General features: G+C 41.7%; 1 protein-coding gene across 9 annotated transcripts in view; it reads right to left on the bottom strand.

Moving 5' to 3' along the window:
* The window catches only part of SYNJ1 (synaptojanin 1), a 222,428-nt gene that overhangs the window by 124,806 nt on the left and 70,269 nt on the right, over positions 1-27,353 (bottom strand). For 5 of the 9 annotated variants that reach the window (XR_003857030.1, XM_029603578.1, XM_029603583.1 and 2 more), the window contains exons 10-13: positions 21,026-21,107; positions 15,965-16,117; positions 4,887-5,052; positions 3,134-3,157 (exon numbers count right to left, since the gene is read on the bottom strand). Coding sequence is in view for 8 of the 9 variants with exons in the window: in XM_029603578.1 (XP_029459438.1) it covers positions 3,134-3,157; positions 4,887-5,052; positions 15,965-16,117; positions 21,026-21,107 (425 nt within the window). In the remaining variant the exon portion in view is untranslated. The remainder of the gene's footprint in view (positions 1-3,133; positions 3,158-4,886; positions 5,053-15,964; positions 16,118-21,025; positions 21,108-27,353) is intronic. The other 4 variants (XM_029603579.1, XM_029603584.1, XM_029603585.1 and 1 more) reach the window with 2 other exon arrangements.

The raw sequence follows: 27,353 nt of genomic DNA, 5'->3' as shown, positions 1-27,353 counted from the left end.
CCAGGGGATGTGGTTAAGGAAGTTAGTTTAGCTGGGTTTGAAAAATGTTTGGATAATTTCCTGGAGACGTCCATAAATTGCTATTAGTCAAGTTGATTTGGGGAATAGCCACTGCTTATTACATGAATTAGTAGCATTTAATCTATTTAATGTTTGAGTACTTGCCAGGTTCTTATATCTTGGAAACAGGATGCTGGGCTTGATAGACCCTTGGTCTGACCCAGTATGGCAACTTCTTATGTTCTTATGAGAGAGCTGCAGAGACTGGTTTGCACTCTCTAACATGCTGCCTAGATTGCTGCTGCTGAGGGTGGAGTCAAGACCAAACTTTATATTTGGTATCCAGTTTTCTCAACCCTGGTAGCAGTAAGAAAGGTGTCCATCACACCCTTGTCTGAAGCTCCTTTTGTAGTCTGTGTATTGGTATGACTACAAATTTGTTTTGGAGGTTCAATAACATTTAATAAGCCAAAAATATCCTCTCTAGGTTCTGTCTCTTCAAACAATGGGAAAGGTATCCCCTTGACCATTTTGTGGACAAAAGCAAGATAATCCATGTCCTCAGGAACAGACATACACCTAGGAGGTTGTGAAGAGGGATCAGACAGAAGACCAATAGACTCTTCATCCTCAAAACAGAATAATGGGGAAACAAAAAATAATCACACAATACTATAGGTGGTTCCTCTGTTGTTGCCCTTTGCCTACAGAGGGTAAATCATGGGACCTAGGCTGCATTGTCTTGTTTAGGCTAAGGAGAGTTCGTAACCTGACTTTCATCTTAGGATTCCATCTTTTTCAGTGATGGAGGAGATGGCATGTCAATAAAAACACCTGAATCAATATTGGGAAGCTTTGGACCTGTTTTAATGATACTTTGCCAAAACTGGAGTGTCCGCAGAAGATGGTGCCAAGATTTTGCTTGTGGGTGGGACTGATAACTTTTTGGCGCCAAGGAGGACGACAGTCTCTGTGTCAAGAAAGCACCTGTTGGCACAGAGCACATATGTTTTGGTACTAAGGAGCTGGATTTACTGTCCCCATCCTTAGAGAGCGAACGGTGCCTGCACCAAGACTCCTCAGAATCATGGTGCTGATCACGAAGCAGACTGGGCCTTTTCAGATTTAGGAAACAGACTCTGCACCAAAGAATGCTTTACCTTAACTGCAGAGGGAGATACCTTAAGAGAGCTCAGAAAATCTTTCAAGGCATGGCTTCTTGACTTTCTGGTCATCTAACAACCGCAAGCACAAGCAGTGCAATTTGGCACCTCATGGAAAGGTTACAGAGAGCATATTGGAATCGCCGACATCAATGTATGATAAAAACACTGGGAACACAACTATAATAGAATAGAAGGAAGAAGTTGTGATCACCTGTGACATTCCCATTCCAACCGATAAGATTGATGCTAGAAAATCAGATATTATGGTAAAAAAGAACTCAAGAAGAGCATTGCTGATACAGGTGTCTGTACCCAGTGACTATTCTGTGGATCGTATAGAGAAAGCAAAGATCCTTAAGTACAAGAGATATAATCAGAGACCAAGAAAATGGGGCAGAAAGTTAAAGAAATTATATTGGGTGCCACTGGTGTGATCAAGAAGAATTTCCAAGTGCATCTTGATAATTTGCCTATATAGATTACATCTTATGAACTCCAGAAAGTGCTCTTTGGTACAATGGAAGTACTAAGAAGGGCATTAGCAGTAAATATGGGAGTTTGAGACTACTCCCAACATAAAACAAATTGGAGAACATTTTTCCACTCAACACATAATTAAGCTCTGGAATTTGTTGCTGGAGGATATGGTTAGGGCAGTTAGTGAAGCTAGGATTAAAAAAGGTTTGGATAAGGTCCTGGAGAAGTCCATAAACTGCTTAAACAAGTTGACTTAGGGAATAGCCATTGCCATTACTAGCATGGGATCTATTTAATGTTTGAGTACTTGCCAGGTGATTGTAACTTGGATTGGCCACTGTTGGAAACAGGATGCTGGGCTTGATGGACCCTCAGTCTAACCCAGCATGGCAACTTCTTATGTTCTTACTCTGGCTAACGAATGAGGTTCATTCCTTTCAAGGTATGTGCAAAACAAACTCATTTAGAGACACTGTCCTTGGAGACATGTCTTGCTGATCTGACAGGTCATTTTGAAACAGCAATGGAAACATCTCTTGAACCCTGGCTTCTTGTCTGCCATTGTGAAGAGAACAGATGCCAACTCAAAGTTTTGAAGAAAAATGTTTTTAGGATAATTGACAAAAAAAAAGAAATTAAAGTTGAAACAAAAAGGAAAAAAAAAAAAAAAAAAAAAAAAGGAAAATCTGCTTGAAGAGAACGTCAAAAACCACCCTTTCACTCTAATGGAAGATAAAAGACTGAGGAAACTTGTGCCATGGCAGCTACATGGGAACGCCCGCTTATGCTTAGAAAACTCCAAGAGATGCTTATCTGTCTCAGTGCTGTCAGATGATATCATCCACTTGTGTGGCTGATCACTGTCCTGCTAGTCCACAGAGAAAGACCATTATTAGGTATCCCAAATATTTGTTGCATTTGACAATTTATTTTTTTTAAGGCCAGCTCTAGTGCTCAAAAATCAAGGTTTATAGTTCTTTCCAGCTGTGTGACAGTGCTTGCCCAGTTGGAGAGTAAATTCTAGAAGCAGGCAGATCTCAAGGTAGCTTACCTTGATGTGTGTTTTCCCTGCTGCTGCTGGTCGTATCCCTTTTGTGCTGCAGCACCACAACAATAATGTCTGCCATACTGTGGAAAACGAAAGGCATGAGGACATACTGCTCTGTTGCTGCTAGCACAAAACAGATGTTTCCAGCAATACGGAACTCTTCAAGGTTAGCTGCCTTATATGTGCTCTTGGGTCTAAAAACTTACTGTCCAGCTAGTGAAATATTTGGCTGGATATTAAACAACTTTGAATATAGAGAGTGACAGTTCCTGTTTATACATATCCCTGCATATTCCTTCATAAAATGTACTGAAAAATGTTAATGAATGACCATTTTGCGAGATGTATTGTCCAGAGTTTTTAGACTGCTGTAGCACAGAGATTTATTTGTATAGACATGACAAACCGGATGAAGAAAAATACATGGATTAGATTACTATACCTGATTGTAATGTCAGTTCTGAAACTATGCAAGCAGCAGAAAAAGGAAACAAGCAGTAATTAGTAAAATAGCAGCTGTCTTGGTAAACTGAGGTGCAATACAGAACTGTTCACAATATCATTAACAAATATGATTGTATTTTACAGTTTACACTACAACAGTGGTTCTCAATCCAGTCTTCAGGATGCATCTTGCAAGTCAGGATTTCAAGATATCCCCAGTGAATATGCATGAGATAGATTTGCATATTCATTGCCTCCATCATTGCAAATCTATCTCATGCATATTCACTGTGGGTAGCTTGAAATCCTGACTCCCTTGGTGTGTCCTGATCACTGGATTGAAAACCCCTGCACTACAAACTCTCACATTTTTTAAGCATGCTATGTTTTTTATTTTTTTGTGACTATTTCACTACTAACAAAAACCATATTGAACAATAAAAAAATTGTGGCAGATATGTTGTTATGAAAATGATTTCAGATTTAAAGGCAACATAGTAGTTTATCAAACAAATTTATTTTTCATGTTGAAACAGTGAAACCAGCGCTAAACTGTTTGGTACAGCAAGCACACAAGCACTTCTTAATTTTGTACTTTATTTGGCTACAGAACACTGCTGGTGCAAAATAACTATGCATTTTCTAATATGAATTCTCACTGAAGTCCTAATCCAAAAGGACTGTACAAGATGCCTCACATGTAGGTCTCATGCTCAGAGAAATAATGGATTATGCAGGGGATTTTACAGGCAGAACTGACGCAGGCACAAATGATGGATTACACAAAATGCTCTACAGCAGCGATTCTCATCCTGGGAGAGCAATCCCTGAAGGGATACAGTTTACAGGATTAGGCCTGACATGGAGAAAGATAATAGCTTGCACAGGATGCTTCATGTATCTATGCCTACATTGTGCAGGGTGCTTTACATGCCACCTTTGTATTAAATGTGGCGCTGCTTTACATGAAGGTCTGATGCAGACAGAGAGAGAGAATGGATTGTTTATATATAATCCCTGAATTGTGTACGATACATCTCCTACTCAGATGGAAATAAAGTGCTGCGATTGATTTTACTGTGCACTAGACATATCAAATCATTACAAAGTCCTCCGAAAAGGTCCCATGTACAATAGGATCTTAACTAGGATGGTGCTGAGTCATGGCATGTTTATTCAGGAAAACAGCCAAGTCCTAAATTAGGAAAAACAGTCATTACCGAGACAATGGAGAGGCTACCCTCTTTCCAACCTAACAAACCTAATTAGTCAGACTGGGGTTCATGAACATGGAAAGCATTCTGCGCAGTCCAAAATTTTCTAACTATACAGAAAAATGCTTGCATTAGCACACATTTGAAACTTAGGAGCAGCAGTACTAATTGTCCAGGTGCTATTGCTCACAAATATCAAAATCAAAGCTTGTGCATGTGTGTCATCAAAGGTCCAATATATGCATGTGTGCTTTTCGGCCTGGGTTATCAGAAAAATCATAACTTCGTAAATCAGTCTCAGACAGATGAAATCTAACCTACCGTACATCCCAGTGTGGCATTACCAGGAAGGAGAATTAGAAAATATAGAGACACAATGAAACTGCAAATTCCTTTCTGAAAATGTTTTGAAATGGAAGTGGTGGTTAGTGGAAACCCTGAAGAGCTGCTTCAGATGGCAGAGTGCCATTAAATGATATTGACATCATTAAACATAATCTAAATTAATAATTTGTTTTAAGGAAAAATCTCACATACCATGTAAACTGCCAGTGGTTAACAAGGCCCGTGCTTTGTCTGCTAAATCACTATTTAGGGTATTCCCTAATAGCAAAACATCAATGGCTTCCTGCTTAGAGCTATCAAAAAAATTACTCTGAATGGTCCTGGTCACAGAACGAGCCCCGTCCTTCAGCTTTCCACCCTGTTAAAGAGGAATGGGCAGAGAAATGGGGTAAGTAAGAAATCGCTTGCAACACACATGTTTCCAACACAGATATTAAATCCTGCATTCTCTCGCCATTACTTTAGAGTACAATCATTACAGAAAGTTCAGCTACTTTTGGGGGAGAATTTTCAAAGGCATCCGGCACATAAAACCGGATTTTGTGTGTAGAAGTGGCTCTCTGAAAATGACCCCGGCGGTGGACTTTTAAGTGCATACTAAATAGGCATTCTGAGGGAGACTGTCAAACTATGCCCGTAAATCCACATGCACAAAGTTATACCTGCACCTGTGCACACCCGCGGATTTTCAAAGCGGATTTAGGTGCACAAATCCACTTTGAAAATTCTGGCTGACATTTGCGAGGAGAAAAATACCCACAGACTTTAGCCAATGCTGGCTGCTTGAAATGACCCTGCCCCAGTCTCTGGCTTTTCTTTTTGCACAAATGCATCAGACGTTGTCTGTCCAATTATTCCAAAATGAATACAATTACTGCATGCAAAGCTCAGTAGCATCATTTTTTTTTTTGCCTAACAGCAGCCTTCGAAACTGTGGATCACACCCTTCTATGCCATCAACTAAGGAAAATTGGAATTGACGGCAGAGTACACAAATGGTTCTCTTCATTCCTATCTAACAGGACAATGCAAGTGAAATTGGGAAACAACATATCTGACTCCTTCCCCATCAATACAGATGTCCCCCAGGGATCAGCACTATCTGCAACCCTATTCAACATAAACATGCTCCCACTGTGTAAATTACTGACAGATCTAGGATTAACCTTCTTCCTATAGGCTGATGACATTCACTTCTACATTCCATTTGACTCATCCTTTGAAAATACAGCATCAACACTCTCAAAACACATGAAGGCAATACAGCAAGAACTCTAATCTAAAACTAACACTAAACACAAAAAAACAAAACCCAAAGTCATCTGGTTAAGGAGAAACTCCTCCATAGTTAATCCTCAATCTATAAACCTTGGTAATTTTAATATCTCACCCTCGGATCAAGTCCGGGACTTAGGAATCCAGACAGACGAAAAGGTTACTATGAATAGACACATAAATAAAATATTCACAGCAGGATATGCAAAATTGCGCATCCTACGTAGACTGAAACCATTACTAACTACCGAAGATTTCCGTACAGTCCTACAATCTCTAATTTTCTCAAACATAGATTACTGTAACTCCCTATTACTAGGTCTCCCAACCTATCTATTAAAAAAACTGCAACTACTACAAAATGCAGCAAGACTTAATTGGAACCAGGAAATTTGATCACATCACACCCTCGCTTACAGCACTGCAATGGCTACTGATACAATACCGAATATATTTCAAAGTTTTAACCTTACTTAATCTTCAATATTATCCACAACGATAACCCAGGACTAATTGACATAAAGCTTCAAACATATGCACCACAATGAACCCTTAGGTAGCAAAACAAAGGTCTATTAACTGTACCTATATTCCAGAGCACACACCTAAAGCAAAAATATGATTGCAGGTTCTCCATAGCTGGATCTAAACTATGGAACGTATTATTGGAGACAATTCGACTGATCCCAGAAAAGAAGACATTCAAACGTGAATTAAAACCATGGCTGTTTAAAAACGCTTATAATCTAATTTATAACAATATCAACAACAAAAACAATACCAAGAAACGAGAGAACTAAGCAGCTCTTGACTACTCCCTACAACCATGTACACTATTAAACAGAATCCCAACCCTACTAATCCTTGTGCCCCTCCTCAATCAAGAAGTAAAAGAACTGTGTGCTGCAAAGTATATATCTTAGCAAATTTGTTTCATGTCAAAGTTCATGTAATACCATATTGTATAGTATGTGTTTTACCAAATTGTTATACCAAATTGGGCTACGCCAACTTATGTAATGACCCAAAGTTGAATGTCACTTTTGTAAACCATTGTGATCTTCACTTGGAACGACGGTATATAATATGGCATTTTCTTATGTTCTTATGTTCTTAAAATAACTAAATAAATAAAATAATTCCATTCTAGCATAAAAGTAAAATATAAAAGTTTTCTTTCAAAATAGCTTTAAACAGAATTTTGATTCTTGAGTTATGAATGACCACAAATCACAAGAATGAAGACAGAAGTCATTAGTCATTCATAACTAGAGAAATGAAACGAAAACTCTTGATGTCACATCTGTCTTTTATGTCGCAAACGTGAAGTGTGGTAGACAAAGGTGGGCAGGTGTAGATGTTTATCCCCATATGTACATCTGTTTAAAAATGTGTGCTTCCTATGAAGAACGACAAATTTAAAGTAATGGATGCATAATTTACATGTGAGAAATACAGATTGCTGTGCATATCTTTTTACATTTTGAATTAGTACCAATGAATTTGCATTTCTGAATTTCAACAGTTTTGCAGCTGGCGATTGTCTTGCATGGAAAGAAAAAAAAAAACGCCTGCTGGGCAGAAACTTTGATCCTGTTTTCCATATGCGCATTATCCCTCTAGGGACAATATATCAGGACTTGATTGTGCTTGGCATGCATTTTAAAAAGGTACAAACTGTACTCCCCTCCCAGTAACACTCTGAGTGAAGCTAACCTTGTCAGCTCTCAGAAGCTAAGCTGGATGAGACCTGGCTAGTATTTGGGTTGGGAGAGCATCTAGAAAGAGTGAGACACAGAAAGCATCGGCAAACCATTCCAGTACCTTGCCTAGAAAATCAGTGCCATACAGTGGGTTGTGATCCCTGAAGTCTGTGAAAACGGTATGCACCAACTCCACCACCAAATTGTGCTCAACACCATTCTAACATAACATATTAACATGATCCAAAAACACACTCACCATTCACATATCGAAAGGAACCCAGAGAAGCAAAGGAAAAGTAAAGCAGTTAAAGAATTAGAAAGCAGAATTTTTTTTTTTAAACAAAACATTTATTTCAGTTAATCTTTTGTTTATGATTAAGAAAAAAAAGGGAATGGTACGGTCCCACCCAATTCCCCCCTGACCTCAGCTGGAGTATTAGGTCAGTGTTTTTCTTCCTGAATAAAATGTTTACAGAAGTCAAATAAAATGGATTTTACTGCACGAGATAAAGAAAGGTGTACATAAAAACCTACTCCTTACATTAGAAACATGATGGCAATCCGTCCAATTAATTTAGCATTCTAATTCCCATCACTTCCTTAGAGATCCCCTGTATTTATCCCATGCTTTCTTGAATTCAGAGACTGTTTTTGCCTCCATCACTTCCACTGGGAGGCTGTTCCACACATCCACCACCCTCTCTGTAAAGAAATATTTCCTACGATTACTTTGAGTCTACCCCTTTTCAACATTAACAGCCACTGAATAATTAAAAGCACAAATGGGATGGTTCTATGTCATATATACAAATATATACAAATGCATCGCTTAACCTTGTATATAACGAATGTTTCGCTAAACTTTGTACATAACCTTTGTGTCATTGTTTTACTCCTTCCCCTCCCCCAACTTATGTCACTCCCAGTTGAATCCCTCCTTCTAATTTATCTAGTTTTTGCTTTGTTACTGCGTTCTATTGTTTTCTGTTCCTTGTAAAGGCAATGCCTATACATACATTGGTTGTAAGTTACATGTAAACCGACACGATGTGCAAACGGTTGTCGGTATATAAAACAGTTTAAATAAAATAAAAATAAATGTCATATTTTACCATAGGAAAGGGTGAGGAGGTATCAAATTATAAAAATGTATTGATTCCACAAGCCAACAATAAAAGTTCAAAACAGTGCTCATTAATTCATCTGAGTTTGTAAAATTTTTCTGGAATTCCAATATGGCATAATTTCAAAGAACAACCTTGTCCCCTGACATGTACGTGTTTCACAAACAGGCTGAGTCGGGACAGACAGTGCAATTCTGATGTCAGTTGCAAATTATTACCTTAAACATGTTTCAGTAATGTTATTGAAATAATTTTACAGACTCAGATGAATTTCTGAACACTGCTTTGAACTTTTATTGTTGACTTGTGGAATCGATCATTTTTATTTGATACCTTCTCACCCTTTCCTATGGAAAAATATGACGCAGCGCCATTCCCTCTGTGCTATCTTTTAATTCTTCAGTGGCTGTTAATGTAAGGAGGAGAGGGTTTTTATGGCCACCCTTCTCTATCCCGAGCAGTAAAATCCATTTTACATGATATGCTCAGGAAGAAAAACACTGACCTATTACTCCAGCTGAGGTTGTGGGGACCTGGGACCTCAGCTTTTATTGAGGACTTGTGCAATTGATACATTTTTATAATTTGATACCTCCTCACCCTTTCCTATGATATGACTATTTGTGAGGTTGATTTTTTTCCATTTTTTTGATTTGGGCTAAGACATATTTCACATCTACATAAGTATTCAAATCATTTTACAGGGTACAGCTTTCACTTGAATAATCTGAAAATAAAGCAGGTCTAAAACTTCCTGGAATCTCAAAGACAACTTTTTCCTGTTGAAATTCTTTCCCTTTTGTACCTTATATTAAGGTAATCACCCTTGGTTTTAAAAAAACGATATTGAGTCCACTCTTCAATTGTTTATTCTTCTATTCATGTTTTTACATCTAACAGTGGGATGTCTGCCTGGGGTTCTGATGAGAATCCACACCCATTTTATAATGAGGCTCAGAATAACGAGCATGGTAAGAAGGCAGGAGGAGCTTTCAAAAAGTTTAAGACACTAAGAGCTTAATATTCAAACAAGTTTGTCCAAGTAACTTTTACAGTTAACCGGACAAACTCTGAGTTTAACAATTTCTAACCCCTGGTAATTTATGACACAGGATTGGAGGCATTCCAGGGCAGGGCAGGGCAGAGAATGATCGCTACCTGGCTAAGCTTACCCAGACAATCTGCTGTCCTAATGTTATCTAGGTAACTGGATAAGTCCCCCCCAGATATCCCAGTTAAAAGTTAGACAGATCATTTTACCCAGCTAACTTCTTAACCCCTGAACCTTTAAGAATTCTGTTAGGGACAAAATAAAAACCAGGGTGCAATAAGGACAGAGCAATGATTTTGTTTGTTTTAAATATAAACAGAATTTTGTTTCTTCAAAAAGAAAATTGGTTCTTACCTGCTAATTTTCGTTCCTGAAGTACCATGGATCAGTCCAGACAAGTGGGTTTATGAATCCCTACCAGCAGATGGCGGCAGAGAACATAACAGAGTGTGCCACCTGCAGTCCCTTAGTACTGACCTGTACCCAAGCCAAGGTGTCTACCTTAACAAACCCTAATAAACCCAGAGCAAACAGAAACTTAAACGTTGGAGCCCCCTGAAAAAATCATGCCCTCTTAATGTGACAGAACGCACATCTGAAACTATGTACACTTCTCATTACTCTGAATATATCACATATCAGCTCAGCAACATCTAGAAGCGAGGAAGTCTTTCAAAAGATGGGGATGGATCTCTGGACTGATATGTGGAACTTCAGGAACAAAAATTAGCAGGTAAGAACTAATTTTCCTTTCCTGTTCGTACCCAGGATCAGTCCAAGCAAGTGGGATGTACCCAATCCCCTCTATTCTGGCAGGGACCTCGAAAGACCCGCATACAACACACTTTCCCCAAAAGATGCCTCCTCCGGCGCCCACACATCCAAGCGGTAATGTTTGGATAGAAGTGTGAAACGAAGACCACGTCGACACATGACAAATCTCCTGCATAGAAAATAGCTGTCACGCTGCCCACGAGGTTGCTTGCGCCCTAGTGGAATACACTCTCAAGCCCTCTGCCACCGACCGGCCCTTACAGATGCAAGCCGAAGTTACAGTCTCTTTCAGCCATCATACAATAGTGCCCTTGGACAAAAAGATGATCAGATCTCCGAAAGGCATTTGTTGCTAAAGAATTCTGCACCCATCCAGCAAGTGAAGCTCCCTCGCCATAGGAGCATCCGCAGACAAATACGGCAAGGCCTGGTTAAAGTGAAAGGAGAAAACTACCTTAGGCAAAAAAGAAGGAAAACTTGAAGTTCAAAAATCCTTCCTTCTGGCTGAACAGATAGGCACCAGAGCAGCAGCCTTCAGGGTTAAGCCCTTTAGAGAAGCCCTCCTAACCAGTTCAAAGGGAGGACCACACAGCACCCGAAGAACTAAGTTCAGATTCCATGCTGGACAAAACGTCCAATTGGGAGGACGCAAATATTTTGCCCCTTTGAGGAAATGAACCATATTTAGATGAGATGCCAATGGTCTTCCCTGAATCCTACCTCAAAGGGAACCTAAGGCTGCCACCTGAACCCAAAGGGAATTATAGACCAAACTGTTAAGTCAAACTGCTTTGCAAGAAGGCTAGAATCTGTGGAATGTCCACCTTCAAAGGCTATACCTTGTTCTGCAAATATCAGGATTCAAAGACTCTTCACACTTGGCAATAAGCCAAAGACATGAAAAGCTGCCTTGCCTGAAGCAAAGTTGCAATTGCAGGCTCCAAATAACCTTACAAGCGGAGCCATCGCCTCTCAAAGGCCAAGCTGCTAGACAGAATTGATCCTCTCAGGACCCTGCAGCAACAGCCCTGACAGATGGGCCAAGCAAACGGGACCGTACACTGCCAGATGAAGAAGGTCAGCAAACCACGGCTGGCACGGCAACTCAGAAGCCTCCAGAATCACCCTGCCCGGATGAAGCTTGATGAGCCGCAGCCCTTGACCTACGAGAGGCCGTGGTGGAAACACGTACAGTAACAGGCGTGTCAGCCACAGGAGAATGAGAGCGTCGACACCCTCCAATCCAACCTCCTTTCTGCAACTGAAAAAAAAATCGATCCATCTTCGCATTTCCTGAAGTCACCATGAGGCCCACCACTGGTCTGCCCAGTCTGGCCTGAATTAAGGAGAAGGCCTCCGCTGACAACTCCCACTGCCCCAGATCCAGACGCTGTTTGCTGAGGAAGTCCGGCGGCATGTTGTCCACTCCGGCTACATGGGAAGCCACTACTCTTGCCAGATGCTTCATCCCCAAACAAAACGTTCTTGTACCACCAGCGTTACTAGACGACTCTTCATTCCGCCCTAGTGGTTGATATATGTAACTGTCATCAAATAGTCTGAGAACACTTGCACTGACTTTCCCTGAATGAGCGGGAGAAATGCCAGTAAAGCTTTGCGCACTGCCCTGGTTTCCAGCCAACTGATGGACCAGATCCCCTCCTCTGACAACAACTGACCCTGGGCTGATTTCCCTTGACAAATCGCCCCCCCAGCCCAAGAGGCTGGCATCCATGGATACCACCACCTAGTCGGGTACTTCGAGGTCTATCCCTTTCTCCAGATTGTGCCGAGACAGCCACCACGAGAGACTAGATCTGGCCTCCTCCGGCAATGGCAAAGGAAGCTGAAATTCCTCTGAAAGTGGATTCCAACAGGACAACAGAGCCCTCTGCAGAGGACATGTGCCCTCCTTTTTGGGCACCACGAAGTACAGAGAAGAATTGACCCTGCAAGTCTCCAGCACAACCGCTCACTTGCCCCAGGAGATTACAAAGGCAGCCCTGATCGGTCTAGAAAATTCTAAGACATAACCGTCTGTCACACCTCCAGGACCCACTGGTCTGAGGTGATTGTGGTCCACTCCTCATAAAAAAAGGAACAACCTGCCCCCTACTGGTTTCACAGAGACAGGAGCGCCTCTGGCATCATTGGGATGACTTTCCTTGACTGGCACAGTCTCTAGCAGACCTGCAGGTTCCTCGAAAGGACTGCTGCCTGCCACGATTCTGCTCTGGTCCTGGTGCAGAGGAAGTCTTGCCGGAACGAAACCTTCTGCAAATCTAAAACCAGGACAGAAGCAGGAAAACCTTCTTGCCACACTTCTTAACTTCCGGCAGCCTATTTCCTTTGGGCTCCCCCAAAGTCGCCATCAACTGATCCAAATCTTCCCCAAACAAGAGCTTTCCCTAAAAGGGGAGATTACATAACTAGGAGTTGGACCAGATGTCTGCCGAGCAATTAGGCAACAATAAAGGCCTACGGGTTGCTACCACAGAAACCACGCTCCTGGTTGACGTATGACCCAAGTCTTAGAGCGCATCCGCCACCTAGGCCACTCCAGCTTCCAGTCACACAGACTGAATGGCGCTAAACGCCCCAGACGAAGCCTGTTCCTGAGCCTTCTGGACGCAGCACAAACAGGCCCTCTGCATCATGCTGCCACAAATCGCCGCCCTCAGGCTTATGGCAGAAACTTCAAACATCCGCCTCAACTGAACTTTCAAATTATGGTCCTGAACGTCCTTCAGAGCGGTAGCCCCCGTCACTGGGATCGTCTTCTTAGTCATGGCGGATACGGTCACATCCACCTTTGGGGCCCATAGAAGATCCAGAATCTCTTCATTCAAGGGATACAGCTTCACCATATGTGCCCGACCTTCAAGCCAGCCTCCGGTTTATCAGTTTACAGATCTTCTTAGGTAGTGGACAAGCACTAGGAGGCCTATGCAGGCCATCGAGAACTGGGTTCACTCCTTCGCTATCCGATTCACCCAAGGCTACCTTTACCCCTAGTTCCTCCAGAACCTGGGGAATGAGGGGCTAAAACTCTGGGGTCATCCCCCTCTGTCACAGGGAACTCATCTGGATCCAGTTCATCCATGTCCCCATCAGGATTGGAATTTGGATCCGGGTCAGCAGTCACATCCAGGCCCGCTCGCGGAAGGATCTGCAGCATACTACTGCACAATTCCCCCCAATTCCCAGAGACTCTCTCAACCCCTGCGCGGCCAAGACCCAAGATCTACCAAGTCATCAGAAGATCCCACCTTCTAATTCTTGGCCAAGCGACTAGAACCTTCTCACCGGGACGCTCCCCCCCCCCCCCCCCTTTCTTGCCAGAAAGGCCTTATGAATGAGGAGTACAAACTCCGGGGAAAATCCTCCGGATCTGCAGGACCATGATCCGACAAACCACCTTCAGACTCCTCTCCTCCATGTTGATTCTCCTCAGGTACCTGACATAGATGCGGCAACCAGATCTGATGATCTGGTTGCCGCAATTGGTCTCTCCGGGACCTCAGCTGAGGCCCCCAATGAGCTTGAGGCTCTCCGGGCTCCTAAAGCACCAGAGGAGCGGGAACTGAGGCAGGCCGACCAAAGGCTGCAAGCCTTGCAGGCCGCTATATGTGGCTTTAGCACCATTTCCATGCGGTCGCCAAAGGAAAAGCTGCTGAAGGAAAAGCGACGGTGGGGAACGTCGTTGAACACACAGGCCGCACACTTGGTCAGGAGGCAACACAGTCAAGCCGCACTATGGCAAACGGCGCACGGGGAAAAAAAAAAAGACAGTCTCACAACTGCCAGGATCTCCCAGCCGAGAAATTCGGCATGTGCTTACCCATCCCTACCTGCACCTTGTGCTGACAGCCCCCACTGCCGAAAATGTCCTGCCATCAGATTGCCTCTAAACAGATACTCCTGGTTGCCTGTTTCAAACCGTTCAGAACTTTAACCTTTTTTTTTTTCCCCAACAACTTAATTAAGGCCACAAAGTCAAGAATACTTCCCTTTAGGGGGATGGTAGCAGGCAGGAGGTGGCTTCGGAGGCCACGAGGGAGTCAATCTCCTGGCTAATCAAGGCCTCCGGCACCAAAGGGCTACAAACAGGCATGGGGTTACCAACCCCCTGGTCGCCCAGTTCCACCTGAGAGATGGCCCACGAAGGTGCGTAACACCTCAGGGAGCAATGAGTCGAATCCAAAATCTTCTCCTCTATCCTTTTCTTTTTCCTAAAACTAGTCAGACTGCAGGTTTGCACCTCTACCATCTGCTGGAGACAGAAATACCGAGGGACTGCAGGTGGCACTCTCGGTTATGTAGCAATGTCTCAAAGTTTTTGTTCTCTGCCTCCATCTGCTAGTAGGGATGCATAAATCCACTTGGCTGGACTGATCTGGGGTACGAACAGCAAACAGAATTTTTGCTAGTTCAATTATTTTGATTACAAGATAAATAAGATTTCAAGTAATAGCTGAAAATCCTAGTGTGGGATAGTGCTATGTACTGTGGGACGACAGAACTTGTTTCATCAATTCCATTATTCTCCAGATTGCAGAGATGAAGTACAGTGCACCAGTGGAATATAGACTAAACTGCAAGTTATCTTGCTGGGTTCATTCTGAGATATCAGATTCATATATATTCAGCTACTAAGGGCTCAGATATTGAACTGCAATGTCCGACTCTACTTGTTAATTTTAATCTGCAATGTTTGATTGTTTCTACCAATGTTTGATAACTAATCTCTGCACCCCCTTCCAAGTTTGACATCACCCTGTTCATTGTAACTTTCTCTATTGTTACTTGTTACATGTAAACCGATATGATTTTTTGACAAACACTGGTATAGAAAAACTCTAAATAAATAAATATCTTGACATGTTGCATTTCTACATTCAACTTTGATCCACGGGGCACAGAGCAAAGTGATGGCAACCAAGAATGATCCACAATAGCTAGCCTAAAAATAACAGGTTAATGTTTCAGCCCTGGACATCACAGCAGTTACAAGACTTTTACAGAACTCTAACCATACAGAGGTAGAACATTGGAGACAACACTAGTCGTACTAACTAACCGCTAAATGAAGCGATAGTTTGAGTTCCTTGTAAACCGGGGTGATATGTATTCTATACAGGAACCTCCGGTCTAGAAATACTATAAATACATAAATAAATAATATGAATTATGCAAGATCACAGCCCTATATTCTTTTACTAAGTAAAGATAAAGGTCATCACGGAATCAGGAACCTAGGAAACAGACAGAAGCATTAATGCAGTGTTTATGAAAACCATTCAGATGTCTGGTTCAAGTGCAGTATTAAACATGCATTACCTTAGCCTTTCCTTCCAGCGCTCCGGTACCTGCATAGATTTTACTGATAGAATCGCCATTCATTGACCACATGGAACGGAAAACTTCCTGAAAGCGAGTAGCCAACTGTGGCTTATCAGTTAGGCCCAGAATCTCCAGCTGTTTCATTAAGATCTGTAATAAGGGAAATAGAGCACTGTCATCAAGCTCACAAATGTACTCAAAAAGAGTAGCAAGCTCTACATTATGCTGTATTCTTGTAGCAAATGAAGCAAGCCAGGAGAAGGGCAAATTCTTAATAGCTTCACTTGCCCACAAATTATGGTTAAAACTGGGAGCTGAAAATCAGTGCACAGTTTCTTAAAGCAGAGGTGATGCAGTGAGCTAATGTGACGTTAATTAACGAATCGGGAGTTAAAGTGCATGGACTAGAAAAAGTGTGCACCAACCCAGAGTTAAAATGAGCACTCAACACAGGCTCCTCGAAGAAACCTACGCTCTAACAACTCAGGTTATCTAAATATTCCCCCTATCAAAGATGCGCATCTGGCAACCACAAGAGAAAGAGCCTTTTCAATTGCTTCACCTAAACTTTGGAACACCCTACCTAAATTCCTGAGAACCCAACACGACCTAAAAACACTAATGTTCCGCAAATTCTACACTGACCTTCAGATGTCTGATCACCCCAACTCTCAACTGAATTCTCAGTTGTAAACCTCTTAATACATTCTCTTCGCCCTGAACCTGCATTCCCTCCTCATCCAACCTAATAATGCTCTCTGGACTTGATATGCTTTTCTGATATTGTTCAAATTGTTTTTACTGTTACACAACTGCTAAGAAAAATGTATACTTTTGTAAACCGTTATGATGGCTCTACCGAATGACGGTATATAAAACTCAAAAAATAAATAAATAAATGCATTTTAAAACCGGGGAGTGAGGGAATCTCTCAGTCATGATTTATGCACACAAAACGCATTTAGGACAGAAAACATTCTCTGAGCACATAAATCATATTTATGCACAGAAAACCTGCTGTGTGTGCACACAGCACGGTTTCTGCGCATAAAACCCGATTACAGGTCCCAGCGCAGGAACTCCAGCTTCTGCCCATAGACTGACAGAAACGCTGGAAACTTTACTCTACCTCAGACCAGGAGTAAAATTTCAAGTGCTCAGAAAACCTAAGTTAAGTCAGCAAATCTCTCTGCATTGAGGTAAGAGTTAATTTTTTCCTTTGCATGGGATTTCCATGCGAGGGTGCTAAACAGGATGCAGAGTTTTACATTCAAATTTTGTGTGCACAAAACTCCTTGCTGAATCAGAAGTAACATTTGTGAATAAAAAAAATGTATGCACAGCTGAGGGATTGTATCAGCCCCTATATTAGTGAACACCACCAGTTTCTCATTAAAGTTCAAATGAGTTATTTCAATACATGAACAGTTACATAATCAATTTAAAGTCAAACCATATAATGGATATTTAAATCTGTGTGATCCTGTGTATCAATGTTAGAATACAAAGATTTTTGCTTTCTGGTAGAATGAAACATGGTACAAGGCTAACAGAGGAAGAGTCTGCATCCACGCACATTCCAAACAGACTGGAGAAAGAAGCCCTGTTCTTGGATCATGTGATTGTTGACATTCAAGTCTTCGCTTTCCCCCTTTTCTTATAACTAAAATAAACTGTTGTCACTATAATGGTACTATTTATATTACCATATATACTCGTGTATAAGTCGATCTCATATATAAGTCGAGGGTATTTTTGGGGCCCCAAAATCAATATTTATCTGTCACCAGTGGTTAAGTCAAGGGTAAAACCTAGGGGGGCTTATGAAATGGTGAAATCACACTCAGAAACAAACTGATAATTTAAGAAAATTGCTGTTCAATCCCTCCCTCCTTCCTATTGTTATTAATCTGATGTGTCTGCTGTTTTTAAAATATTTTATTGTTTTTTTGAGACATTTTTAAAAGTTTTATACGAGTTTAATTATTGGATGATCAGCTATTTTGTAATATTTATCCTTTTTGTGTGTATGGCTTTACTATTGCTGATTTATTTTTCTTGATATTTTATGAAGAATGATGTTGTTTCTCTTTTTTGATTGTTGCACTGCCAATAAATCTCTCCCTCCCTCCCATGCCTGCCCTCCCTGTTCAATCCCTCCCTCCCACCAAGATGCACCGAAAGTCCCTGGTAGTCCAGCGAGAGGCCCGGGAGCAATCTCCTGCTCCCGGGTTGTCTGCTGCCAGTAATCAAAATGGCGTCGGTGGCCCCATGCCCCTACCATGTGACAGGTGCCCGGTGCCCACCAATGGCAATGGTAGCCCCTGTCACATGTAAAGAGCAAAGGGCCGTCGCCACCATTTTGATTACTGGCAGCCGACGGCCAGGGAGTGGGAGATCGCTCCCGAGCTCCCAGCTGGACCACCACAGACTAATCGGTGAGTTTTATTTGGGGGGGGGGGGGGAGGGGGGGCTGTCCGTAATACGCGTGTGTAAGTCACACCAGCTTTTTTGTGCCTTTTTCTGGCATAAATGTCTTGACTTCTACACAAGTATATATGGTAACAGAAATTTCATTAGTGTATTGCATGTGCACAGGGACTTTCTGATCGCCCTGTAGATTCTCCTAAAGCATGTTTCTGAGGTTTGCCGCTTCAAAAAGTATCCTTGTATAAAAGGATTATTATTCAGGCTGGTGAATTCAGAGTGTGAGAATAAACTACTTGTTTATGACCTTGCTGTAAGACACTGCATGTGTTTGCAAGAATAGCTTGCCCAGCTGACTCCCCTTCTGAGACCCCGACCATAACATACATGCAGCTGTGTGCAATGGCAGGGCGTGCTTGTGCGCGCACACATCTTTACTCCCGAATTACCAAGTGCACAAACAAATGGGCACAAAGTAGCACTCATCCAAGCAAATGAAGGCATTAGCTTTTGCCTCCTAATCCAGAGAGGTTTTCTTAATGCTGGAGATTTAAAACTCAGAGGTGGAGTACAGTTTCTGGAACGTTTTGTGCACATAAATCATGCTGTGTGTGCGCAAGACATTTTCTGAGAAGACAACATGGTTTATGTGCACGAATAATGTTTTGTGTGCACATTTTTTGAACAGCACTATTTTTAAAACTCCTGGTGCATTAGCTTGCTACATCAGGAGTTTACTCGCATGCCAAAAAAAAAAAAAAGAAAGTTTAAAAAATTGTGTGCTAAGTTCAGCACATGTTTTTCACTCTGTCTTATTACATTGGGGCCTGAGTTTGTGTTGCTTCTATCCTCAGGTCTCTTACAGCTGTGGCAAATTGGCACACCATGGCACTAAAGCTTTATTTTCATTTGAAAAAAAAGACTGAAAAGCAGGCCTAAGTAGGTGGCACACTAGCCTAAAAAAAAACAAACAAAACCCTACACAGTTTTTACTGACTGTCAAATCTTTATTTTATTTCCCTCTGCTAGTAAAAATGATTGTATGTGGTCTGAAAATAAAAGTTTAAACATCACTGTCAACAGACAATGGTTGTACTTACAAATACACAGTTCTTTACTGAGCATTTCATTAAAGGTGAAAAAATTTATTCAATTAAAAGTGTCGATGGCTGGCTGGTTCTGCATCCTAAAATATCCCCATTCGTGTGGAAAACTCGATCCTACCCCACACCAAATACTTGAACTAGAGAGCAAAAGATCATATACACCTTGGTTCTCCCTCGTGTGTAGCGATGTCATTGTATGAAGCATGCTGGGGAATTTATAATTAGAACGTGAAGGCAATAAAAAGACTTGGAGCAATGCGTTCATTAAAATAACCAAGCTTGGGCAGCAATTATTCACTACAATAAGAGGATGCCCTGGTAGGAAAAGTTCATTCCCTAAGGGCATCCTGTATAATAGGTTAGTGATTTCAGAAATGGGTTTAATTCAGATTGGAAGCTGTACACCAACTGAGGGGCTGTTTCTGCACTTTCTAACTGAAGACAGCAGTGGCAGGAGTGGCCTAGTGGTTAGAGTAATGGGAGGAGAAGCAGGAAACCAGAGTCTGATGCGCACTTCCTCCACTGACATTTCCTGTGATCTTGAGCAAGTTGTTATCTCCTATTACCTCAGATACCCACTTGGATTGTAAGCTATTTGGGGGAAGGGAATTATTACATCTCAATTCTAAATAATGCTGTAAGTTACCTTGAGCATCATTTGGAAAGGCTAAACATTCAAAATAATTAGATAATTGGCTCTCTCATACGAAGTTATCTGTAGTTTGTAATTTCTATTGCTTTCTAAACAGGATAAGGATGAAATGCAGACTGGTAACACAATGTTGTTAGTAGTACCCAGGAAGAACTACAGAATCCTTCTGAATCATCACTGAGGATTAATAGTTATTTAGGTTTATCTTGCAGCCACCCAACGTATCTAAATAATAAAAACTGTTCCAGACTCAGTTTGTCCGTCAAATCCATAGCTAAATTATGAGAGCTTGCTAGTACAAAAAAAGCAAAAGCCAGATCCTGTATCCCCTGGGCATACATCAAAATTTGAAGTGAAAAAAACTGTTCTGAAACCGGACACAGTTTAATAGAAAGGAACAAACCAGTGCAGAGCTGATGGCGTTTTCCTCCACTGGTTTTCACACACTGGCAATGAGTGTGTTCAATACATCAGTTTGTCCCTTTTTAGGGGTGGGAGGTTGGGGTAGAGGGGTTTTCTGGTCACTTTATAATGTCTAAAATTAATACAAGTTTAAATTAATTTGAAAAATGAAACAGAAACTGATCTTTGTGTACACCTGGAGGTCCGAATAACTGGCTTTTCAGTCATAATTTTCTACAGACCTGGTACTGACATAATCAAAGTAAAACATACATGGCAAGTTCAAAACAAAAGTATCCATACGTAATTATATGACTAATCTGCTATTTGTGTGGTTGACGTTATACATTCTGCAGACTCGACATTCCTAAGGCATGCATCAGTGGTGCAAGTAATCTAGCAGCTAATATGTCACAATGCTTACTAATGTCAAATTATTTGTGGATAAAAGGCTCTGAATCAGTCGCCTACCTCTAAACCAAAGAAAGCCTGAACACTGTTGGTTCTATCCAAACAGTCCAAGCAGTTGGTTCTGATCGTACCGCTCTGAGACCTGCGCCAAAAGACAAGAACACCAAAAGCAGTTTAAGTGGAAAGAGCGTTAAAAATCAGGACACCCTAATTACAATGACATCATGAATATTAATTTGAGAGGATGGAATCTTATAAGCCCTGGAGTATAAGTGTTAACTAGATTCATTACAGTTCATGCAGCTGTCAGACTGACAAGGAACTAATTAAAACTCAGAAAAAAAAAAAAATCAAAACTACTTAATTTTCCAAATCCTTTACTAAGCCATACTTAACAGGATGTGATAACTTTTGCTCCCAGAAAACTAAGCCCACACACTCCAATTCTAGAAGGCTCCGAATACAGTCAGAGTTTGTTCTATTGACTGTCCAATATGTTCTGAGTCAGTGCAGGTTTTAGAAAATCATCTTTCTAGTAGCTAAAGAATGAAAAATGACAAACTGCACACACCATTTTATAAATAGTTTGTAGATGAAAGCATCAAACTCTTCTTAAACACTAGTGCAGATCTTAATTTAAAAAAAAAAAAAAGTTTTCTTCTATTTGTAGTTATGGAAATATTTTTGACAATATCATGTGTAGAAAGCAAAAAAAGGCAGTGTATTTAAAAGTGCAAGTAATAATTGAAATGGGTCATGAAGTGGCAGCTGCATGCACTAAAAGCCAGAAAACTGTAAATCAACATGGTGTATTTATTTAATTCTTTTATATACCGACCTTCATGACAAGGGTCATATCAAATCAGTTTACATGGAACCTGGGGGTTAACATTCTTAACAACCAATTAACAAGAGGTCATTCATAGGAGGCAAAGTTACATTTAACAAGGAGAAGCAAAAAACTTGGGAACTGAAGAAGAAAAATGAGAGAGATAACCCTTGTGAGTATAAGGGGGCTTGGATACATATATAGCAAAGTGAGCTCAAATTGTGAGGTTCCTGATTCAGATTCATTATGGGAAAGCTTGGCAAAATAGCCAGGTTTTGAGTTTGGTATAAACCCCCGTGTTCCAAACCAACTTAACATTAACTTGCAGACCTATTACTTGTACTTTGTAAGTTATCAATCATTAAAATCAATGTATCGCCAACCTTTAAAAAGAGCACCAGATGTGATTCAGAAAAACCTAGACTAGAGAACCTAACATCAGTGTTGAGAAAAATGGTAGAAACTATTTTTATGGAAGCGTTCTTCTGATACCTTTGAAAAGTTGTGGTTTCCTATCACATAGACCTTCCTGAGCTCTCTTAGGGTCATTATACCACTGATTGTTTTCATGGATCACTTTCTTTCTCTCTTTTCTCTCTCTCTTTTTGGTGTCAGATGTCCTTCATTGGGGTGGAGGGAGGAGGAAGGGTATACATATATGCGTTTATATCTATCTGTGAGTTGATACGGTGTGTTCTACTGGATGTTTAATGATTATTGGATCGTTATAGTCTTACAATAAAGATTAATAAAAAGAAATTCTAAAGAACAAAATTACTGAATATACAGATAGACATGGTTTAATGTGACAAAGCCAACATGGGAAGTCTTTAGCTCACCAATCTACTACATTTATTTTGAAAGGGTTAATAAACATATGGTTAATGGTGAGCTGGTAGATTCAGTATATCCAGATTTTCAGAAGGCATCTGACAAAGTCCCTCATGAGAGACTCCTAAGAAAATTACAAAGTCATGGGATAGGAAGCAATATCCTATTGTAGAATGCAAACTGGTTAAACGATAAGAAAGATAGTAGGACTAAATAGTCAGTTTTCTCAATGGAGAAAGGTAAACAGTGGAGTGCCCCAGCGATCTGTACTGGGATTAGTGCTTTTTAATATATTTAGAAAAGATCTGGTAAAGGGGACAAGTGAGGTGATCAAATTTGCGGACAACAAAAAATTATTCCATGTTGTTAAATCACAAGCGAATTGTGAGAAATTGCAGGAGGACTTTGAGAGACCAGGGACTTGGCATTCAAATGGCAGATGAAATTTAATGTGCGCAAGTGCATAGTGATGCACCTAGGGAAAAATAATCCACACTGTAGTTACATAGTGTTAGGTTCCATATTAGGATTCGCCACTCAATAAAAGGATCAGGGCATCATCCTGAACAATATGTGTGAGATGGCAGTCAAAAAAGCTGGCAGAATGTTAGGAATTATTAGAAAGAGAAAGCAAGTTTGCTTGCCATAAACAAGTGTTTTCCATAGGTAGCAGGAAGAATTCGCCATTACAAGTGCATGATATCATCTAGTGGCACCAGACTCATCTCTCTTAGCTAGTAGAGCTTTCAGCTTTGTTTCACATGTGCGGGAGTTCCTGCATGGGGGTTGTCTCATAAGCCACCTCAATCTATATCAGAACTAAACCTAGCTATGGAGTCAACTCTTCAGGGAGGCAGGTAGGTAATTCCATGGCTAATTCATTTTCCATGTACAGAAAATACTGTTTATTTAAGGCAAATTTGCTTTTTTCATCGATAAACAGGCTGAATCAACCATTACATGTGGGGAGTCCCAAGCTAAGGGTTCTGGTGAAACATTCACTGAGGGGTAGATGTTAAAAAACTGCGCCTACGCGTACTTTTGTTTGTGCGACCGGTGCAAACAAAAGTACGCCAGATTTTAATAGATATGCTTCTGGGGTCGGCGCGCGCAAGGCTGCGCAAAATCGGCAGCCTGCGCGCGCCAGGCCGCGCAGCCTGCCTCTGTTCCCTCTGAGGCCACTCCGAAATCGGAGCGGCCTCGGAGGGAACTTTCCTTCCACCTCCCCCTCACCTTCCCCTCCCTAACCCAACCCGCCAGCCCTATCTAAACCCCACCCCACCTTTGCTGGAAGTTAAGCCTGCCCAAGGCAGGTGTAACTTGCGCTCGCCGGGCCGACTGCCGGCGTGCTATGTTCCGGTCCGGGGGCCGCGGCCCCACCCCCGGGCCGGAACCATGCCTGCAGCCCCTGCAACATCCCCGATGATGTACCGGCCGCGGCATGCCCCCCCCGCCCCCCGCCATGCCCCCGCAGGAAAGCCCCGGGACTTATGCAACATAGGCTCGTCGCGTGCAGGGGGAGCTTGCGGCAGGTTTTCGGGGGGGGGGGGGGGGGGGGGGTGGGTACGTGCGTATCTTACGTGCATACCCCTTTGAAAATCTGCCCCTGAGTAAGCAACCTGGACTCTACTGTAATGAGTTGACTAGTAAAAACAGGTTACGCAAAAGTGCCTATCCCAATTTACTGTCAGTCCTTAAGAGGTTGTTGAGACAGTAATAAGATGTAAAGGTATGAACTGATGATATTTGCAAAGCTGCAACCTGGGTATCGATAGGTACTTCTCAAAGATGAACAAAGGGAGAAGCCATAGCTTTCACAGAGTCTGTAACTTGCAAGCTTGCTAAAGTTTAGCACTTTTAAATACATCCAGCCAACCAGTTAGACAAAGTATGCTTGGTGATTGCCCTGCCCAACCTGTTAGGACTGTAGGATACGAACAGCTGAGAAGTTTGGCAATGTAGCCAAGTTTGTTTCTTGTAATAGTCTAAGACTCTTTTGCAGTCCAATGTATGAAGGGATTCTTCATCTTCATGTGCATGAGGTCTTGGAAAGAAGGTAGGCAATATAATGGATTGATTGATAGGGAAAGCAGAGACAGCCTTTGGCAGGAACTGTGTGTGAATACAGACTACCACCCTATTATGGAAGAATTCCAAATGTAGTGGATACTGCACGAGAGCTTGGAGTTCGCTAACTCTTCTGGCCAATGTCACCTACACAAGAAATGGTATTTTCCATGTCAAGAGCTTAAGTGAAGCTTAAGGCTTCCAAAGTTGAGAAAAAGACAACATATTCAAGTCCCATGGAACCAGTGGTTTTTACCAAAAGGTATACATGTCATAGACCTTCCATGAATTTAGAGAGCAGATGAGTAGAAATCAGTTTCCTGTCCACCAGAACATAGTATGCTGCTATGGCACTGAGATGTACTCACACTGAAGTAGCAAGACTTGAATCAGAAAGGCAGGCAAATACTTTAGCAAATGCTTGGGCTAGCAAGAAAAATGGATCCATTGTATTCTGTTGGCACCACTTGGAAGATCTGCTCCATTTGAAAGCATAATTTTTTCTAGTTGATGGCTTTCTAACAGATTAATTTGTCTACAATATCTCTAGGCAAATTGAAATCTGCGATTATTAAGCATGCAACATCCAAGCTGTTAAGTTGAGGGCTGAGCAGCTGGGATGATAAAGCGTTCCCTTAACAATGCAGGGTCTGTCCTCAGATATATAGGAGGACTGCAGGAAAGTTGTACGAGATATGCAAACCATATCTTTATGGCCCATGCTGGAGCTATGAGGATCAGACAAGCACGATCCTCGAGAAGCATCTGCACTGTTCTGGCAATGAACTGTATCGGCAGGAAAGCATGCATGAAGCGTGTCCCCTAGTCGAGGAGGAAAGCATCCTGAACTAGTCAGATTGCTGGGCAGAACTGAGCAAACCTGATTTCTGTTTTGAGACAAACAGGTCCAGTTACGGTAGGACCTCCATATGTTGACCATGAATTGCTGCAGAGACCACTCGTGTGGATGAAATACTCTGCCAAGTCAATCTGCCAGCATGTTGTATATCCCCGGGAGGTAGGTGGCCTGTAGGACAGCTTGGGTCCTGGCTACCCAGTTCCAAATCTTCAGCTCTTCCTGGAAGAGAGGCCATGATCCTGTTTCTTCTTGTTTGCTAACATAAAACATGGTGACTTGGTTGTCTGTATGGATCAGGATATTTATGCCCTGAAGAAGAGGTTCTCTCATGTCCCATAACTCCAGTAGGTTGATTTGAAAACAGTTCTTCAAGAGACCAGGTGTCCTGGGTTCAAATGAATCCTGTGTGAACACCCCATCCTTTGGTGGAAGCATCCATCACCAGTGTTACTTGATGTGGAAGTGTACAAAGAAGAGCTTCTTTGAGAGGGTTGTAACCACCACTATAACTCTCACTTCATGTCTGCTGTAACTTGTTCCACAGTCAACAGTAGCATAGTCAGCTGATCCCATTTCTCCTTCTGTACTAAGAATTGTGCTGAGGAAATTCATAGAAACATAGTAATAATGGCAGATAAAGACCAAATAGGCCACCTAGTCTGCCCAGCAAGTTGCTTTTGGTAATAACTGCTGCTCCGTGTAGGATACCTCCACACCTTATGTTAAAAATAGTAGTAACTGCCACTCCGAGCAGGTTACCCTTATGCCATCGGTTAAGTGTAATAGTAACTGCCTCTCTGTGTGGGTTACCCCCATGCCTTCTGTTAAGGGAATTTCTGAGTGAATGTTTGTTCAAGTGTCTCAAGTCCAGAATGGGCCTAATTCTCCTGACTTATTTTATTTATTTAGAAGTTTTTATATACTGCTAATACGATTTAATTAATCCATCTGAGCTGTTTACAATAGAATATACATACAATTTAAATTATATAAAAGTAAAAAACATCAAACAGTAGTAAAAGGGGTTGTACATAAAAACATTAGCTAAAATAGCGGAATCATATAAAATGACATCTTAATAAAAGATTAGAGTTGAATAACTTAGTTAAGAAATAAGAGGGGGGGGGGGCTAGGTAGTTGGAGAACAATTATGTGGTGTTATAAGCAATAGTACAGAGATAAGTTTTTAAAGCCTTTTTGAAATCTTTGATCTTGGGTATTAGGCAAATGTCTTCAGGTAAGGAGTTCCAGAGAATCGGGCCGGCGACTGAAAAAGCACTTGCGACTTCTTAGGGATGAGGAGATATTGAGAGTGGAAGACATGCCTATGTTGGGACAAAGGGATTGGCTCTATCACTTGCTACTGAAGAAGCGACTGGACTTCTACATAAAGCTGAGCCAGGTGAGACAGCTCTGGATTGAGGGTTGAAAAATATGGAAGGTCTGGTAGCCAGGAGAAATGCAAATGATATCCAGGCTGACTACACAATTCTGAAGACCCATTTCCAAGAAAATCTGGACCCTTCCCCCCACTGGAACAGATGGGTATGGATTGTTTGGGGGATTAAAAACTGAGCCCAGATTTTGGTTGGGCCAGTTGCATGGTTTTTTGGTTAAGAACATGCCATACTGGGTCAGACCAAGGGTCCATCAAGCCCAGCATCCTGTTTCCAACAGTGGCCAATCCAGGCCATAAGAACCTGGCAAGTACCCAAAAGCTATTGTTGGTGTTGACGTTGTTGAGGACTGACCGGAAGCAGCTATTGATGCTGGGCCAAAATAGGTGGCAGACAGTACTGTTG

This window comes from Rhinatrema bivittatum, chromosome 5 (assembly GCF_901001135.1).
Source record: "Rhinatrema bivittatum chromosome 5, aRhiBiv1.1, whole genome shotgun sequence".
Taxonomy (NCBI): Eukaryota; Metazoa; Chordata; class Amphibia; order Gymnophiona; family Rhinatrematidae; genus Rhinatrema; species Rhinatrema bivittatum.
This window is presented reverse-complemented; position numbering and strand designations above follow the sequence as displayed.